General features: G+C 45.5%; 1 protein-coding gene across 1 annotated transcript; it reads right to left on the reverse strand.

Annotated features, from left to right (window-relative positions):
• Nucleotides 1-12,728: 12,728 nt before the first annotated feature.
• TNP1 (transition protein 1) lies at nt 12,729-13,354 on the reverse strand. The gene is made up of 2 exons (XM_081578236.1): nt 13,186-13,354; nt 12,729-12,961 (listed from the first exon to the last, which is right to left on the reverse strand). Exons 1-2 carry the CDS (start codon nt 13,322-13,324, stop codon nt 12,933-12,935), a joined length of 168 nt encoding a protein of 55 aa, XP_081434362.1. The 5' UTR covers nt 13,325-13,354; the 3' UTR covers nt 12,729-12,932.
• Between the last annotated feature and the right edge of the window lie 5,586 nt (nt 13,355-18,940).

The raw sequence follows: 18,940 nt of genomic DNA on the forward strand, positions 1-18,940 counted from the left end.
GAAATGTGTTCCTTTATATGGCTGAGTAATATTCCATTGTATATATGTACCACAGCTTCTTTATCCATTCATCTGTCAATGGCCAGAGAGATTGCATCCATAGATTGCTTCCAATCTAGATAGATTGCTTCCATGTCCCAGCTATTATAAACAGTGCTGCAAAGAACACTGGCATACATATGTCTTTTTTAATTTTGGTTTCCTCAGGTTATATGCCTAATAGTGGGATTGCTGGCTCATATGATGTTTGGGAGGACTTATTGATGGGCAAATACACTGAGCTGGAAACTCAGAGATGATATAGCCCATTCATTTCTGGCTGGATGATTAGGAAAAGATTCTTGGGACCATGTGTTAAAATATAGAAGGAATATTAGAAAATATTATAGAAACAAAAGAGGTCTCTTTCCAGAGGGGAGTTTCCTCCAGGTCTCTGACCTCATTATCTTGCAGTTGAAACCACGAAAGGTCAAGTTAACTCAGAAGGAGGAGGAGCTCCATCATCTATGGGAGTCTTGGCGTCTCTCTCACTTGTTTTCTATCTGTTCTGTAGGGATGAGGGCAGTCTGTGCCATGGGCAGCAAAATGAAGAAGATGGGCCGGGGGGTTGGGGGGGTTGGTCCTGTGAGGGTCCTTTGACATTTTGAGAGTCTTTTAGTTGGAGAAACTGAGGCATGGAAGATGGGACTTCATTAAGCCCAAATAGCTTTAAAAATGAATTTTTACTTAAATGTTAAGCTAACAGAAATAAGAAAGAGACATCTTTCCTTTTTCAAGTCTCCACTCTTTGTCCACACCTGTCCCCCCTCCCAGGGTGCCTCCACCAGCCCTTGCAACACACCAGGCTGGGCATCAGGCCAGTCTTTCTTAGATGAAATCCAGGCTGCCAGGTCACCCCGCCCACCACTGTCCCCCCAGCTGGAGGCCCCACCCTGCCCTCTCCTGGGAGAGACAAAGGGCTTCTGTGACTCAGGCTGGAGTTCACAATCCTCCTCTTTCTTTCTAACAACGCAGACTGAGGTCGTGGGGCGCATCTCGTGGTGGTAACCCTGCCTCGCTCACTCTGTCACGAACAGCACGGAGCTTTTCACTCCTCGGTCCCTGGGGCCACCCCTCTAGATCTCCGTACTTATTCACTCCTGTACAGACATTTTTGCAGGAATTTCAGGGATCCCTGTTTGTTTCCAGCTGAAGATGAGGGAAGCGGGGCCAGGGCTGGTTTGGAGGGGGACTGCTTATGAAACACCTGTGCCGGGCATGGTGTGAGCTGTTTTGCATTTGGATCTCACATAGATCCTCACGGAGGTCTTTGAAGGAGGTGTTCTTAATCTAGTTTTATACGAGTGACAGAGGCTCAGAGAAGTCAGGAAACTTTTCCAGAATCATGCTATGGTTTAGTAGTTGTTTCAAGATTTGAGTCTAAAACTGGCTGATGCCAAAAGTCTTTGGTTTTTCTGTTATAATTCTTTGCTTAGGGTTTGAATTAACTGGCCCTGCTTTTACTGGTCAAAAGAGTTGAGAAATGTCACCTCCTGCTCTTTCCTGTCTCCCATCGCCAAGCATCCTAGTGTGCGCATATCAAAATCCCCTTCACTTTAGACACTGGTGTGGTCTGGTTTTGGAGACAATTGGGCATTTTCGGGGCATCAGAGGACAGAGTTCTAGTCCAGCTTCTGTCACCAGCTAGGCCACTTTTTCCAGTCTCTAGACCTTAATTCCTCCACCTATAAAAGGCCACAGCTTAGTGGTTAAGCACACAGACACTGAACAGATGTCTGGTTTGAATTTCAGCTCTGCTGCTCATCAGCCACGTGACTTTGAACAAATAGCTTGATTTTTCTGTGTCTCACTTTCTCACACCTGAAACAAAGGTCATAATAGTATCTATTGTATGGGATTGGGCTGAGGGTGAAAGAAACTCTTAGCAGAGTATCCAGCATAAGCATTTTACAAGTACTGCTATGACTATTATTGTTCTTAGATGTATAAATTTCCAAAACAACACAGAATTTAAAGCTGAGTGCCACCACCTTGAATTTTTCTTCTCTCCTTTTTGACGTGTGTGTGTGTGTGTGTGTGTGTGTGTGTGGTTAGAGAACTGGAAAAGCTGAAGATAGATGGTGGGCTTTATTCGTCTCTCTGCAGTGCTGGCTTAGCACAGGGCCTGACTTAGTAGGTACGGCTCTAAAGGAACAGAGCAGGAAGTATAGGGAATGACGAGTTCCTGAGCTGTGAAAATCCAGTGGAGCCTTGGGCAGCTCTGTCCAATAGAAATATAATGCGAGTCACATTTGTGGTTTTCAATTTTCCAGTAACCACACTTAAGCAAACAAGAAAATTGCAGAATCAATTTTAGCTGTTTTTTAAAATCCAATATGTCTAAGGTACTATTTCAACAACCAGTGTGAAAAAATATTAGTGAGGTATCTTAAATTTTTTTTATTTTTTAAAATAATTTTATTTATTTATTTTTGGCTGTGCTGAGTCTTCACTGGTGCTCTGGCTTTTCTCTAGTTGCAGCAAGCAGGTGCTAGTTTTGGTGCGCAGGCTTCTCATTGCGGTGGCTTCTCTTGTTGTGGAGCACAGGCTCTAGGGCATTCAGGCTTCAGTAGTTGGGGCATGTGGACTCATTATTTATGGTTCCCGGGCCCTAGAGCACAGGCTCAGTAGTTGAGGCACATGAGCTTAGTTGTTGTGCGGCATGTGGGATCTTCCTGGATCAGGGATTGAACCCGTGTCTCTTGCACTGGCAGGTGGATTCTTTACCACTGAGCCACCAGGGAAGCCCCTTACATTCTTCTTTTGTTCATACTAAGTCTTTGAATCCAAATATGTATGTTACAGTGAGAACACATCTCAATTCAAATTAGCTGTATCTCGAGTGCTCCATAGCTTCATGTGGCCAGTAGCTCCTATAGTGAACAGCCTAGACCCAAACCCTGGGGATCTTCTCTCTGCTAAACCAGCCAGAACATATTTTGCTTCCTGGATGTCTAGAGTGGAAGGAGGGTAAGAGGGAAGTCATTCTTCCTAGGCGCCAGGCAGGGGTCGAGAGTCCTCCTGAGGCCAGGGCCTCCTCCTTGCATCCAAAATTGGCATCATTGTACTCTTTCATGGAGATCACAGTCTTCCTCTGGACCTTTCCCTAGAATCTACGACTCCCAGGCATGTTTATTTCTCCTGAGCCATGAGTATAAAATGTGCACACAAGAGAATGGGCCTGGCCATCCCTCTGCGGCAGCCCTGCATATGGCTCTGTGACTCTGTCCTTGCCCTCCCTTTCACTGTTACTTCTTTCAATGTGATGAAAATATTCTATGTGGGGAAAAAACGGGGTGGAAAATGATGCCAATTTATGGTTCTGGCAGTGAAAGTAAAATGTATGTGATGGCTTCAAAGCAAATTCTTCGTACTAAGAAGGCAGTTTTACAGGAAAAACTGCTTCACATAAGGGTGTTCACACTTTTAAAGATTCAAGAGAGTGGCTGTTGTGTGTGCAGGATGCTGAGCTTTTACCCCGTGAGTGAGTTTCCTGGAACTGCCAGCATCACAGGGAAGTTGTTTCTTGCCTTCTGTAGTGGACACTGCTGCGTCTGGCCGCTTGGCATACCTGTTTCTTTCTTTGGTAACACTCCCTCAATTTTCCTTCTGGGATCAACCCTGCCCCACTGTAACACAAGCTTGACCATCATTTTCTTCTCCTCGCATGCTGACTTTTTAGGGCAGTGATGGATGTAAGACTGGAAAACAATTGGAGCCATTTCAATGCAAAACAGGTGACTTTGAGTTGTGCCTCCTTCCAGCATGGCTCTCATCTTGGGGTCTACTTGTCCAGTTTTTCCTTTTATTCTCCGAGCAATTTCACAGCCTTCCAATAGATTCCATTTCTCGCTCTTTTAAGTTGGCTGTTATCTGTTTCTGTTGTTGGTTGCCAAATGTACATCTTGAGCCACAGGTGGGCTGTGATCTGGCCCAGGATCTGCAGCCAAGGGGAGCAGACAGAAAAGGAAAAGGGGAGAGGAGAGATTGAGTGGTTCCGTTTCTAGCTTCCAGGGGTGGTGGTGGTGGGATCACTGCTCACAGAGCATTTTCTCACCTCTTACTTCTTTCTTTTCATATCCTCGGCGAGTACAATCCCCATGTTCTAAAGTGGTGCAGACTAGCCGTGGTTCAGAGGGGCAGAGAAAGCCCTCTATCCACATTCTATGGTGCTGCTGCCTTCTGTCCCTAAAAGACAAGTCAGAGAGATGGGCACTGTTGTGCTACATTTCTTTAATCTAGTCCTTTAGAATCTGAGGACTTTTTCTTTTCTCTTTTTTTAAAAGATTGTAAGGCATCTTCAAACAACGCAATCAAAAAGTGGGCAGAAGACCTAAGCAAACATATCTCAAAGGAGACATAAGATGGCTCATAAACTCATGAAAAGGTGCTCAACATTGCTCATTAATAGAGAAATGCAAATTGAAACTACAATGAGATCACCTCACACCAGTCAGAATGGGCGTCATCAAAAAAATCTACAAACAATAAATGCTGGAGATGGTGTGGAGAAAAGGGAACCCTCTAGCATTGTTGGTAGGAATGTAAACTGATACAGCCACTATGGAAGGCAATACTGGAGATTCCTTTAAAATGTAGGAATAAAACTACCATATGACCCAACAATTCCACTATTGGGCATATACCCTGAGAAAAATATAATTGAAAGAGACACGTGTACCCCAATGTTCACTTCAGCACTATTTACAATAGGTAGGACATGGAAGCAACCTAGATGTCCACTGACAGATAAATAGATAAAGAAGTTGTGGTGCATATATACAAAGGACTATTACTCAGTCATAAAAAGGAACATATCTAAGTCAGTTCTAATGAGTTGGATGAACCTAGAGCTTATTATACAGAGAAAAACAAATATTGTGTATTAATGCATGTATATGGAATCTAGAAAGATGGCACTGATGAACCTATTTGCAGGGCAGAAACGGAGACACAGACAGAGAACAGACTTATGGACATGGATGGGTGCGGGGAGGAAGGAGAGGGTGAGACTAATGAAGAGAATAGCATGGAAGCATACATTACCATATGTAAAATAGATAGCCAGTAGGAATTTGCTATATGACTCAGGTAGCTTGGTGCTCCATGACAACCTAGAGGGGTGGGAAGGGGTGGGAGGTGGGAGAGAGGTTCAAGAAGGAGGGGACATATGTATACCTATGGCTGATTCATGTTGATGTATGACAGAAACCAACAAATATTGTAAAGTAATTATCCTTCAATTAAAAATAAGGAATTAAAAAAAAAAAAAAAAAGAATTGCAAGACATCTTAGAACTCCAGAGAGGGACAATGAATTACTGTGGAAGCTTGGGCATAGCTGACCTGGATCTGTTCTCTGCTATTTAATGGAAGGTTCTAGATCTCTTCATTACTCTCAGTGTGGTCCCTGGACCATCAGTGTCAGAGCCACCTCTGAGCGTCTTAGAAATGCAGAATTTCAGGCCCACCCTGGACCTACTGAACTGGAATCTGCATTTCATCAGATTGATTCCAGGTGTTTCTGTGCATGTGAAAGTTTCAGAAGCATTTCATATCCCTCATGTGATATTGTTCTTCCATGTTCCTGAAGGAAACAGGAAGTTGATAAATCAAGGTTCAGTTTCTAGTCCTGCTGAGATGCTCTCCCTCCTTCAGAGCTCCTATGGTTTCCCTTGTGGCTCAGCTGGTAAAGAATCCACGTGCAAGGCAGGAGACCCTAGTTTGATTCCTGGGTTGGGAAGATCTGCTGGAGAAGGGATAGGCTACCCACTCCAGTATTCTTGGGTTTCCCTTGTATCTCAGCTGGTAGAGAATTTGCCTGCAATATGGGAGACCTGGATTCGATCCCTGGGTTGGGAAGATCCCCTGGAGAAGGGAAAGGCTACCCACTCCAGTATTCTGGCCTGGAGAATTCCATGGACTGTATAGTCCATGGAGTCACAAAGAGTCAGACACAACTGAGTCACTTTCACTTTTGGGAACTGTCCCTGCAAATTGTGAAATTCAAGTTCTTTATATGTCTTTTCAATAAAAACCACCTGCATGTTAGACATAAGACTGTATAACTGGTTAATTACAGAGATTCTTGCTTGCTGCTAATGGAAAAAATAAACATGATCCTTATCAGTGAGTTTATTAATCCATCCTCAGTCCCTTTCATTGACATCCATGCTCAGATTTTACTTCTCACAACATATTGTATTAGAAGTTGGATTCATTGATTTGTTTCCCAGGAAACAAGGGCTGGTGTATCCTGATAGGATCCTTCTGCCCCTTACTTGGGGATGACTTGGCTCCTGCTCCCAGGAGTTCACAGTCTCATTGGAGAGACAAGATCATCCTCAATGCCTTTATTTTATGGGAGAGCAAAATAAGTCACAGGGAGATGTGCACTTCTTGATCTCAAGGCCTGACCTGTGCAAAAGGATGGTAGAGATTGGAGGCTCTAGGTCACGACGGGAACCCAGAACTCTCTGGAGAGTGAGAGGTACCTGGGAATCCACAGGTGTGCTATCCTGAGACTAAGGCAGGAAATAGGGTCATGAGTTGGGCCAGATGACACAACGATGTTTAAAAGGCCACTTGAAAGGGAGAGAGGTGAGGGTAGCCAACTCAACTCAAGGTCTATAGCTTACAGTATTTTATATTCTGACAAGCCCCCTGAATGGTTAATATTATGCCTGATATGAACAAAGCTAGGGGAGGTGATAGAATTCCAGTTGAGCTATTTCAAATCCTAAAAGATGATGCTGTGAAAGTGCTGCACTCGATATGCCAGCAAATTTGGAAAACTCAGCAGTGGCCACAGGACGGGAAAAGGTCAGTTTTCATTCCAATCCCAAAGAAAGGCAATGCCAAAGAATGCTCAAACTACCGCACAATTGCACTCATCTCACATGCTAGTAAAGTAATGCTCAAAATTCTCCAAGCTTCAGCAATACGTGAACCGTGAACTTCCAGATGTTCAAGTTGGTTTTAGATAAGGCAGAGGAACCAGAGATCAAATTTCCAATATCCACTGGATCATCAAAAAAGCAAGAGAGTTCCAGAAAAACATCTATTTCTGCTCTATTGACCATGCTAAAGCCTTTGACTGTGTGGATCACAATAAACTGTGGAAAATTCTGAAAGAGATGGGAATACCAGACCATCTGACCTGTCTCTTGAGAAACCTGTATGCAAGTCAGGAAGCAACAATTACAACTGGACATGGAACAACAGACTGGTTCCAAATAGGAAAAGGAGTATGTCAAGGCTGTATATTGTCACCCTGCTTATTTAACTTATATGCAGAGTACATCATGAGAAACGCTGGGCTGGAAGAAACACAAGCTGGAATCAAGATTGCCAGAAGAAATATCAATAACCTCAGATATGCAGATGACACCACCCTTATGGCAGAAAGTGAAGAAGAACTGAAGAGCCTCTTGATGAAGGTGAAAGAGGAGAGTGAAAAAGTTGGCTTAAAGCTCAACATTCAGAAAACTAAGATCATGGCATCTGGTCCCATCACTTCATGGGAAATAGATGGGGAAACAGTGGAAACAATGTCAGACTTTATTTTTGGGGGCTCCAGAATCACTGCTGATGGTGATTGCAGCCATGAAATTAAAAGACGCTTACTCCTTGGAAGGAAAATTATGGCCAACCTAGATAGCATATTTAAAAGCAGAGACATTACTTTGCCAACAAAAGTCTGTCTAGTCAAGGCTATGGTTTTTCCAGTGGTCATGTATGGATGTGAGAGCTGGACGGTGAAGAAAGCTGAGCGCCGAAGAATTGATGCTTTTGAACTGTGGTGTTGGAGAAGACTCTTGAGAGTCCCTTGGACTGCAAGGAGATCCAATCAATCCATCTTAAAAGAGATCAATCCTGGGTGTTCATTGGAAGGTCTGATGTTGAAGCTGAAACTCCAATACTTTGGGCACCTCATGCGAAGGGTTGACTCATTGGAAAAGACCCTAATGCTGGGTAGGATTGGGGGCAGGAGGAGAAGGGGATGACAGAGGATGAGACGGTTGGATGGCATCACCAACTCGATGGACATGGGTTTGGGTAGACTCCGGGAGTTGGTGATGGACAGAAAGGCCTGGCGTGCGGCAGTTCATGGGGTCGCAAAGAGTCGGACACGACTGAGCGACTGAACTGAACTGAACTGACGTTTTATAAATGAGGAAGATGGAAAATCTATCTAACATCACCTGGCTGGTAGAATTATTGCCCATCTGCTTTAGCCTACCTGCTAGCTGCCCAGAGAGGCCTGGGCAGATTTGGTCCCTGAGGTCAGGCTTGGTTCCAGCAATGGTAAAGCTGGGCCTGAGTTAGAGAAGAGATGACCCCAGAAACAGGAGCAGAAGGGTGCAAAGGCTTGAAATAAGGCAGGATTGAGAGATTGATCAAGATCACAATGTGGGAGGAGTTAGTGCTGACGGAACCCAGACTGTCGAGGTTTGGTCCTGAACCTTCCCTGGGGGCTGTGCTTCATGGAGAGAATTGTCACTTGACCACTTCTGGGACCCTGAGCTGAGGGTGGGCATGGCTGATGGGCTCAAGTCAGGAAGAAGCCTCATGCTGGGACGGATGGATGGCTGGAGAGGGAGGGCAGCTTGGGGGCCCAGAAGTGAAGAGAGGTTCTCTTAAAGCTCAACAGCCTGCTTCCTCACACATCAGCCTGTGAGGTGGACAGGCCTGGTGACCAGGACCTGGTACTCCTAGAGGTTTGGTTCTTTCCCTGGGAGGGCCTGGTGTGTGAAGGCTCAGATTGTAGAGCCAGGCTGTGCCGTCCTCTGGTCTCAAAAGACAGACCTCCGGATGACCCTGACAGCTGAGCCCCAGGCCTTGTTGTCTGACTTGCACCGACTACCCAGGGGCGCACAGAGTCCCCTTCCAGCTGCAGCTGCTGGGCCTTCATTTCCTCACATGGCCCTGAGCAGTTCTCCAGAACTTCCTGTTTGCCTGCGGTGCACAGACCCAGCCGGCCCCAGCCGGGGTAATCTGGCCAGGCCCGCGGTGAGAGGTGGGAGTCAGCCCCGTTTTCTCCTAGCTCCTCTGGGCTCTTTCCACCCACACATACATCCTCAGGGACCACTCCCACAAGACCCCAACACCAGTGGAGCCGAGACCCTGAATCCAAGTTAGCTCCCCAGAAGGTCAAGGTGACCCACAGGGCTTGTGGTCAAAATCTTTAATTTAAAAAAAATTTTTTTTTATTTTTGACTTTCCAAAAAGGCCGAGTTAAGTGATGACCTAAGGACATGGCGTTCCAGAGAAAACTGGAGAGAGGAACAAATTCCCGTCCGTGAGGGAGATGGAGAAATAGCACACAGAGGGTGAGGTCTTGGAGTGTCACAAGCCCCCTTGCCCGTCCCCTCTGGGCGCCCGCCTAGTGGGGGCTGGACCGGCAGGGGCTGGGCCGGCAGGAGCTGTCAACAGGGAGCCAGAATGAACGTTCCTGGAGGGCAGCGACTAAGTCAACACCAGAGCTGGAAAATGTCCAGCCTGTGGGCCTGGAAAATGTTCTTACTGCAAAACAGAGTTTTCCGGGTGACTGCCAATCCTTCCACACCTGTCTAAGAGGGCAAAGAGAAGTCACCAGGCAAGGGTCTGGCCGCCCTGACCAGCCTCGAGCTGTTCGAGTTCTGCCTGCCTGTCCTAATCACCAGTTAACATTGTCTTAGAACGTTTTGTGTGGGAATAATACTGTCCTGCCAGTGACGTGAGCACATGCTTTTTTTTTTTTTTTAATTGTTTAAAAATCTATTTTTTTGCTAGGCTGGTCTTCATTGTTGCTTGCAGGCTTTCTCTAGTTGTGGCAAGTGGGGACTACTCTCTACTTGTGGGGCATGGGCTTTGCGCTGTGGTGGCTTCTCTTGTTGTGAAGCATGGACTCTAGAGCACTCGAGCTTCAGGCTTCAGTAGTTGCGGCTCATGGGCTTAGTAGTTGAGGTGCGTGGGTCTTGTTGCTCTGCGGCATGTGGAATCTTCCCAGACCAGGGGTCGAACCTGTGTCCCCTGCATTGGCAGGCGGATTCTTAACCACTGAACCACCAGGGAAGTCCTGAACACATGCTTTTGAGTCGAGGGTGCAGGACACCTGAGCGACTTGGTTTGAGGTTCTGGTCACTTCTGAAGGGCCTTTGTGACAAGTAATGAGAGAAGACAGATGGGATATTAAGGTGACAGGCTATTAGAAGTCTAATGAAGAGATTTTGCATCCCAGGCTGTGCCAGCTATCACCGTTGGTTTTTCAGAGCTGTTCTTCATCATCCTCTGCCCTTTGATGGCCTGCATCACATGCGGTCCTTAACCTGCTGCCTTTTGGTTGAGAAAGAGAAACATTAGGGTACTACTGATGAGCAGTGGCTGTGCCCCGCCCCAGTGCTGTCTTTACCCAGAGGTCCATCTGCCACCCCCTTGACCAAACACACAGCTTTGAATCTCACAGGGCTCCTGCAACACTGTTTCATCCCTTTGCCTCTGCAGAGCCATCATTGCCAGGCTCTAGAGATCTTGTCTCTGTGAATCCTCTTCGTTTGAGTGAAGTCTCTTCATTTGAGTTCCTTCCAGGATCTGCTTTCCTGAAGGGATCCTGATGGACCTGGGAATAATATTTCCATGGTTAACATGTGAAATAATATTCCTGTATAAGAAATAATAAGTTTCTTGAGGGAGGCACATTTCACGCTGTTTTGCTGTTCTATTGACTCTTCCCTAGGTTGTTTTTGTGCATCTTGGCGATCGGAAAGATGGCAGAGAAAAGGCAAAGCAGGGAGCACGGAGCGAGGGCTGAGCTGTGCGTGAAAGCATTTAAAGGCTCCCGGGACACAGTCTGAGCAGGGAGTGGCAGGGGCAAAAGGTGAGGGGAAGGAGGTGGGAAGGCATGCAGGTTATCAGAAAGCCAGCGGAAGAGACAAAGACGTGTGGTCCAAACCGTGTTGCATGAGGTCCCACAAACAGCCTCCTGACTTCAGGGTCTGCCTCGGCACAGAGGAATGCCTGGCCTGAGGTCACCCTTTCCTGAGCAGCCTGCTGGGCAGGCGGGGATATAAAGGCCTCGCTATTTCGGCCCCATGTGGGAATTCTAACTGGCTGCACTCCCTGATGGCTGATGAATGAGAAGAATTTATTGCCAGAGCAGCAAAAGCTTGACATTAAAATAACTGGATTTTGTGTGTTTGCAAGGAGCTTTTGGCTTTCTTTACATGGAGGCAGAGAAGCTCCCAAAGGACCCAAGAGAATGTGAGAACTGCTCGTTTCTGATTAGGGATTTCAGTTGAGCTTTGTGGGGTCACGCTGTGGACAAACATCTATTTGGGAATCATCTGAGTCTGAGTCTGGTTCGAAAAAGAGGGACAAAGGAATATTTAAAAGGTAAAACTGTACAAGAGGAGGGTTGTGAAGGGAGTATTTTTTCTATTGCCTCTTTATAAAAATGGAAACTGAAAACATTCGGAGGGAAGCACAAGTTTGATGAGTTTTGAAGAGTCTGGGTGCCTGATGCTGACTTAGCTCAGGAGCAGTGTGAGCATTCTCTAGGGCTAGGAGGAAAGGCAGGGCAACCTGGACCATCTTTACTCTCGTCCTGACCTGAGCTTTTCTCATCCTTTCCTGCTGCACCGCTAGAATCTGACCCACAGGTGCAGCATTTATTCCCATCCCCACATCCCAGTACCTACACCTCCTTGTGGCTCTAAGTCAATGGTCTCATTGAAAATGTGCGGAGCTCTGCAGAGAAAGAGGCTCCCTTTTCTCGCCTTTGTCCCCTGGCCTGGTCCTTCATCTCACAGCACACCCCCCTCCCTCGCCCCGATCCACGTAGGAAACTTCATGAATGACTTCATGCTCCTCTCATCCCTTCCAGCTTATATCCTCTTCCAGTTGCTTCCCCAGAATCCAAGTGGGTGGCTTGGTTCTGTGGGTGGCTTGGTTTAATGAGTCTCAGTTCCTCTCTGTGCTGCCCTGGTACTGCCTCTGAGGCAACAGGAAGCACTCATTAAAAAAAATATTGCCCCCTCCTGAGTGGTGGATGCTGAGAGGAGGTGTCAGATCCCTGGCTGGAGACAACATAATCGTATAAGAACCCAAAATCAAGGTAAAGTGAGGGTGACAGCGAAGGACAGTTCTTCCTTGTGAGTAAGGTCCACCCAGACTGAGTTTCACTTATGACATCAGAGTCACACCATCTGGCTTGAATTTATAATCTTCCAGGCAGTATCCCTGCCATACTGCCTCCAATCTTGTCCATTTGAAACCCAGCCTAGCTCCATCTCAGACCCATGTTGTCCTCTGCCTAGAACGTGTCCCCATCTTTAAACACCTGCTGATCATGCCTACACAATCAGATTAGAAACACTGAGGGAGAAAGTTTATACCATGGTTTGAGTTTAGGAGATCATGGTTTTAAGCCTCTTGACAAAACCAGCTTGCCACCTTTGGCTCATAACTGGCACTCTGATAGGGAGGAAGACAGTACATTGAAACCACTAAGACCTATATATGGTGATGGTGTATGGTCAGAGTGTGCACAGATGAGAGAGTAGTTAAATACAAATTACACAGATATCATCCAAATCGCATTTAATGGTTTATTTAATAGTTTCATAAGGTTTCATACCTGCTAATTCTTCCCCCTAAGCCTGCCCAGCTCAGGAACCCATTTTCCAACCAAAAGATCAAACGACACTGAAATTCAGCTTTCAAAATTTTTATTGAGATGTTGGGGAGAAACAGCCAACATATACATTCGTCATTTTGTCATGATTGGCGTTTTATCCACATGATAAGTTCTTCTCTGGCTTTGGTCTAATTTCAGGTCTTCTTGGCAGTCCCCCTTCTGTTCTGTTGCTGCCTGGTGTCGTTTAAAGTCCACCAGGGCAGAGCCCACTGGTGGAGTCACAAGTGGGAGCGGAAATTGCGATTGGCTGTAGGGAGAGGACAAGTATGCGACAGGAACACCAGTTAGAACATTCACTGAAGATTCATGAACCCCATTCATCCTCTTCCTGCCCAAACGGGAACCTAGTTGAGAATGAAATTCTCAGGCTTGAGGTTTCAGGGTCCTATGAGAGCTAACTCCAAGAAGAAAGTCCCTCAGGACAACAAGGTCCCCCCTGTTAGACTGCTCTCCCACTCACCCCTCACTCACCATCATCACACCGTTTTCTACTCTTCAGGCTGCTCTTCCGGTATTTTCTTTTGCTGCCACCTCTCTTGACTCCTTTGTGAGGAGTTCTGTTCTTGCCCCTCCTCATGCCATGACTCTTTAATTTGCGGCTGGTCGACATTGTACTTTCTGCCAAGATGAGGGGCTTTGCAGGACTGGGGGGCCAGAGTCTGGGTATTTAAGGCCTTAGCCATTATGACTGAAGAGGGCGGGGCTTAGCAGATGGGCAGGGCTCCATTGTGATGTCACTAGGCTTTGTTACACTTGGGTAATATAAGTGAAGTTAGGTGATCCCTCTAATGCAGCTCAAGGCTGCCCTCAATGTTGTAGTCTTTTTTTTTTTTTTTTAATGATAAATGTGCTTTTCCAGATAGGTGTTATTGAGTACCTAGATTCCAGCCCTGTGTTGGGCACCTGGAGAGTACAAGAGGCATTAAAAAGAGCTATCTCCTGCCTGTAGGAAATTTAATAGTTGGTGTGTATTTGCATCATATTTAAGTCTCTCTGATGGCATTGGGAAATGACAAATGTTTGTCTATAAGGACTTGACTCTAGGAAATCCAATTCAGTATGACTAAAACATAAATATTCTTTCTCTTTCATCTAAATCAAATTTTCTCAACCTGAGCACTGCTGACACTGTGGGCTAAGTATGTGGGACTATCATTGTTAAAAAACAAAATTTCACTGAGTAAACTTGAAGATCTAATTAGCTTTATTAAATGATTCATGAATCAGGCAGCATCTCACCTGGTGGACAGAGAGATACTCCCAGGGGTACACCACATGGAAGGCTTTTATAGTGGGGAGAGCTGGACAAGGAAAGGAAGTCATCAGTAAGGAAATAATGAGGGTTCGTTGGAAGAAAGTAAAACTTCAGGTGATGAAGTCTTCTCATTGGCTAAGCTGAGGCCCTTTTCATTGGCTGGGCTTGTTGCTGGGCGATGGAAGTCTTCCATCCTCTTGCTGGGGTAGCAGAGTAGTTGCACTTCCTGTTGGGGGTTAGTACCTGATGTCTTCCTGTTGGGGTCAGTAACTAATATCTTCCTTTTGGGGGTATTTGACCATAAGTGATAGGGTGTGAGAGCTCCCTCTATGGGTCCTTTCAACTCCAATCTTAGTTGAGGTTTTCTTTTACTAATTTTCACATTGTCTTGTGCGCTGTATGACCTTTGGCAGCATTCCCAGCCTGTACCAATTAGATGCCAGTAGAAACCCTATAGCTGTGACAACCAAAAATGTTTCCAAACATTCCCTGGGGGAGAGGGCCAAAAATCACTGCTGATTGAGAACCATTGACTCAACCATTAAACAAAATTCAATGCCCAAATATGTGCATGGGTAGCAGTGGAGAAACAGACATAGAGAATACATTTATGGACATGGAGAGAGGGGAGGAGAGGGTGAGATGTATGGAAAGAGTAACATGGAAACTTACATTACCATATGTAAAATAGATAGCCAATGGGAATTTGCTGTATGGCTCAGGAAACTCAAACAGGGGCTCTGTATCAACCTAGGGGGGTGGGATGGGGAGGGAGATGGGAGGGAGGTTCAAAAGGGAGGGGATATGTGTATACCTATGGCTGATTCACGTTGAGATTTAACAAAAAACAACAAAATTCTGTAAAGCAATTATCCTTCAATTAAAAAAAATAGTTAAAAAAAGAAAAAACATTCAACGCACAAATATTTATTGACCATATTGTATGTGCCATGCGCTTAGGTGCTGTGAAAATAGTAGTGGGTAAGAACAGACCTAGACTCTGTGTTCACAGAACTTTCAGCCTAGTGGGAGAGAAAGCTATTCATCAGACATCTACACTAATCAGTGAATAATTGCTTCTCAGTATGGTGTGAACTGAGATTGGAGAGAGGGGCAGATACCAGACAAGCTCAACTACTTTGGGAAGCCACAGAAAAATGTTTAAGAGGATGATGTGATAAGATTAGATTGGGGGATGGATTGATAGGGAAGTGAATAAAAGGAAGGGCTATTACCAACAGTGGGAGTTCAGGACAGAAATATTTGAGAATGAAAAGCTATTTTAAGCCTGGCCCAGTGGGTGTTGATTAGGATGTAATGTAGATAGGAGACAAAGACTTGGTGATGGATTGGATTTGGTTGGTGAGAGCAAAGGGTGTCAAAGGTGTGGATTTTTTTTCTTCTGTGTGATGCAGCTATCTAGATGTTAGAGTTACACACTAGGATAAAGGCCAAGTAAGAGGGCAGTGATGATCATGATTTTGGTCTAAGACATTTGGGTTTGAGGTGCTTTTGAGAGTTCCAGATAGAGATACTGAATGATTGCTGTGTATATGGGTCTTGAGCTCAGAGTAAAAGTCTGAGCAGCAGATATCCACTATCTCCAAATTCCCTAATAATGGACTCATCATTCAACCTTTTCTTTTTTCTCCTTTATACCTTATATTGAGTCCTTTTGAAAAAACTCTCAATAGAGCTTGATAACTATACATTCTGTCCCTCCTTCTCTCTCCCCTGCTATCAGCTTCATTTAAGAACCAAGCACTTTGCACGTGGGAGATTTTTAGCAAACACTGATTGAATGGAAGATAAAATAAAGTTTAAGGCCCACTCTCTGTATTTCTAATGTCTGTAGATAAGGTGGCAAATTATGTTGTAAAACACAGCTTCCTTGAACAGCCATTATAAGTGACACCTTCCACTTTTGCTGTTTCTAGACAGTTCTCTCTGGAGACCTTCTGTTGGACACTTTTATTCACTCAGAGGAGTGAATAGAGCTCTATGAAACAGGCTGCTACCTTGCCTCCTTGTATCTTGGGAACCTTTCTGTCTACTCTGGCTTAGCTGATCTTCTTACAAACAAGCTCCATGAAAGCAGGAATCTGAAAATTATGTTCACTGCTGTATATTTCCAGAGCATTGAACAGTCCAGTCACAGGGTAGGAGCCCAATAAGGATTTGTGGAATCTTGGCTGAATCAAAAAGTCTTATTTTCCTGACCGTCTGATTCCCATCCTCCCCTCCCCATTTTGTCCCATGTTCTCCAAGGAAGACTTCCCTGACTCCAAATTTTCGTTGTCTTTTGAAATTTGTTCATAGTCTATGGTCCTATAATGTCCTCAGTCTAGAAAAATAACTCTAATTGTTTGAAACCTTGTTGTGTGCCCACACTGTTGTGTCATGTATGTGAGTGTGGCCTGAACAGAAGCTAATGTGTCTTGTATATAGCCTGGATTGTGCCACAAACATCATTTCTCTGGACTTCAGCTCTCGTATTTTATAAATAAGCTGGTTGGATTAAATGATCTCTGAGCTGAGCTGATTTTTGTGGTAGGCTCGTAGTAGTTTGTTATTGTTGTTCAGTCGCTAAGTCATGTCTGACTCTGCGACCCAATGGACTGCAGCACACCAGTCTCCTCAGTTCTCCACTATCTCCCAGAGTTTGCTCACATTCATATCCATTGGGTCAGTGATGTCGTCTAAACATCTCATCCTCTGCTGCCCCCTTCTCCTTTTGCCTTCCATCTTTCCCAGTATCATGGTCTTTTCCAATGAGCTGGCTCTTCAAATCAGGTGCCCAAAATATTGGAGCTTCAGCTTCAGCATCAGTCCTTCCAATGAATAGTCAGGATTGACTTCCTTTGGCATTGACTGGTTTGATCTCCTTGTAGTCCAAAGGACTCCCCAGAGTCTTCTCCAGCACCACAGGTAGTTAGGGACTATATTTTTTATTCGACTGCATTTCCCACAGGGACTGACACGGTCCATAGTACGTAATCATAAACACTTGTTCATTCCAGCAACTTTTGTGTTATGAGCATGGACAGTACAACATTAAGTGACTTTGTATACTAAATGGAAACATTTCTAGAGAAGGAAGGGAAAAAGGACACTGTCCCAATAACAGGCATTCAGATGCTCTGTGCTGGCCTCTCAGGCCCTGGCCCTGCTGGTGAACATGTTTGCAGAGGAACCTAGCCTCTTTACTTTAGGAAGCAGTTTCTTGATGGTCCTGGAGACTGGATAATATTTCTCTCATCCAATCTTTCCCATCTCCTAAAGACCCAGTCTGCCAAGGAGAAGCTGAGATCACGAGAAGAAAGCAGCCAGACCTAAGAATGGATGTAAAAACAGAGAAGTCCCCTTTGCATAAGGCTAAGGAAACATTTTGGTTTCAGACACCCATGCTGAGAAACTCCAGCAGCAGAAAGTCCAGTATCAGGGGAGGCAATTCACAAGCCAGAGAGTGGTGTGGCTTTGGGGGTGTTTGGGTTGGCCTCTGTGTCAGATCTCCAAGCTGGGGTGAGCACTGGGTCCTGCTATCTATCTCTGCTTTCTCTTTCTCTTTCTCCCCCAGTGTTGTTTGGGCCAATGGCAATTGAGGTAGAGCACAGTGAATTTGCCCCTGACTCGTAGTGGACCTGGGGATGGACTTTACTGAGAGCCATTCATTAATCCAGTCTGCTGTCTCCTCATCGTCTGCTCTCTCCCTTTCATTTTTCCTTTTGTATGAAGAAACTGAGGCACTGACTGGCTACATGTTGTTGTGTGCTTAGTCGCTCAGTTGTGTCTGACTCTTTGTGACCCCATGGACTGCAGCACGCCAGGCCTCCCTCTCCCTCACCATCTCTTGGAGTTCTCCCAAGTTCATGCTCTTTGCATCGGTGATGCCATCCAGTCATCTCATCCTCTGATGCCCTTTTTCCCTTCTGCCCTCAATCTTTCCCAGCATCAAGGACTTTTCCAATGAGTCGCCTGTGCACATCAGATGACCAAAATACTACATGAGCTACTTCAAATAACCTAGCACAGGAGCAGCAGAGATACCCTCAATAAACCTATTTCCTCCATATCTCAGTTTTCTACTGGGTCTTGGTTTTGTTTCTCTTTAAGGAAACAGATGTTTCCTAATAGCTATAGGAACATGGAGAGGGAGCTAAATTCCTGGCCTTTTTAGAGGAGCTATCAGTTCCTCCTATTTTGGAGCTGAGTGTTATCTTGCCCAGAACAGGTGGATGGGCAAAATGGTGTCTTTATCTCCTAGAACGTAGAACAGGGAAGCCTGGCATGCTGCAGTCCACTGGGTCACAAAGAGTTGGACATGACTGAGCAACTGAACTGACTGATCTCCTAGAAAGATGGCAAATTGGCACTGCAGGGAAGGTCTTAGAGGCTGGCACTCCTGCTGGCCCCCTTCTTAGGTTAGGAAGGGGCAGACTTTGGTTATCACTGTTTTGGAAATCAGACTTCTAGTTGGGTCCCATCTCACCTCTTCAATTCAAACTCATGCCATTATTTTTCCTGGAAGTTCAATGGATGCCTTCCTAGGGCTGGAACTTCCCAGCAGCCCAGAAATTGGGGCTCATTAAAGGGAACATGAAAAAGTTATGACAGTCCTTACACATGTTGGTGACTCAGTCTGAACCCCTGTCTGAAACTTAATCTCTGCAGATGTTGACCTCAGCTGGGAAGTAGGGACCTTCCACTCTGTTCGCATGTACTCCCTGTCTTCTCTGTTTTTGCTGCTGTTGCTACTGCTGTTCAAGCAGGCAAAGGGGGCTCATGGTGGGCTGAAGAGGGGGAAAGATGCTGAGAGAGGGGTCTTACCAAGGGGCCGAGCTCTCTGAGCCCAGAACTCGTATCTCCACTAGGAAATGCAGAGAAACCAGAGCTCAAGGCCAAGGGGTGATTTTCAGGGAAAAAGGAAGGAGGGACCTCAATTCCATTTACCTCTTCCCATCCAGTATGGGA

Source organism: Giraffa tippelskirchi, chromosome 3 (assembly GCF_054371585.1).
Source record: "Giraffa tippelskirchi isolate mGirTip1 chromosome 3, T2T-mGirTip1v1.2.pri, whole genome shotgun sequence".
Lineage (NCBI taxonomy): Eukaryota > Metazoa > Chordata > Mammalia > Artiodactyla > Giraffidae > Giraffa > Giraffa tippelskirchi.

Bases quoted from the DNA above. Each gene is read 5' to 3' on its own strand.
- TNP1 (XM_081578236.1), bottom strand. From the start codon at position 13,324: ATGTCGACCAGCCGCAAATTAAAGAGTCATGGCATGAGGAGGGGCAAG. The intron at 12,962-13,185 runs GTGAGTGAGGGG...CTCTCCCTACAG, and splicing joins TAGAAAACGGTGTGATGATG to CCAATCGCAATTTCCGCTCC.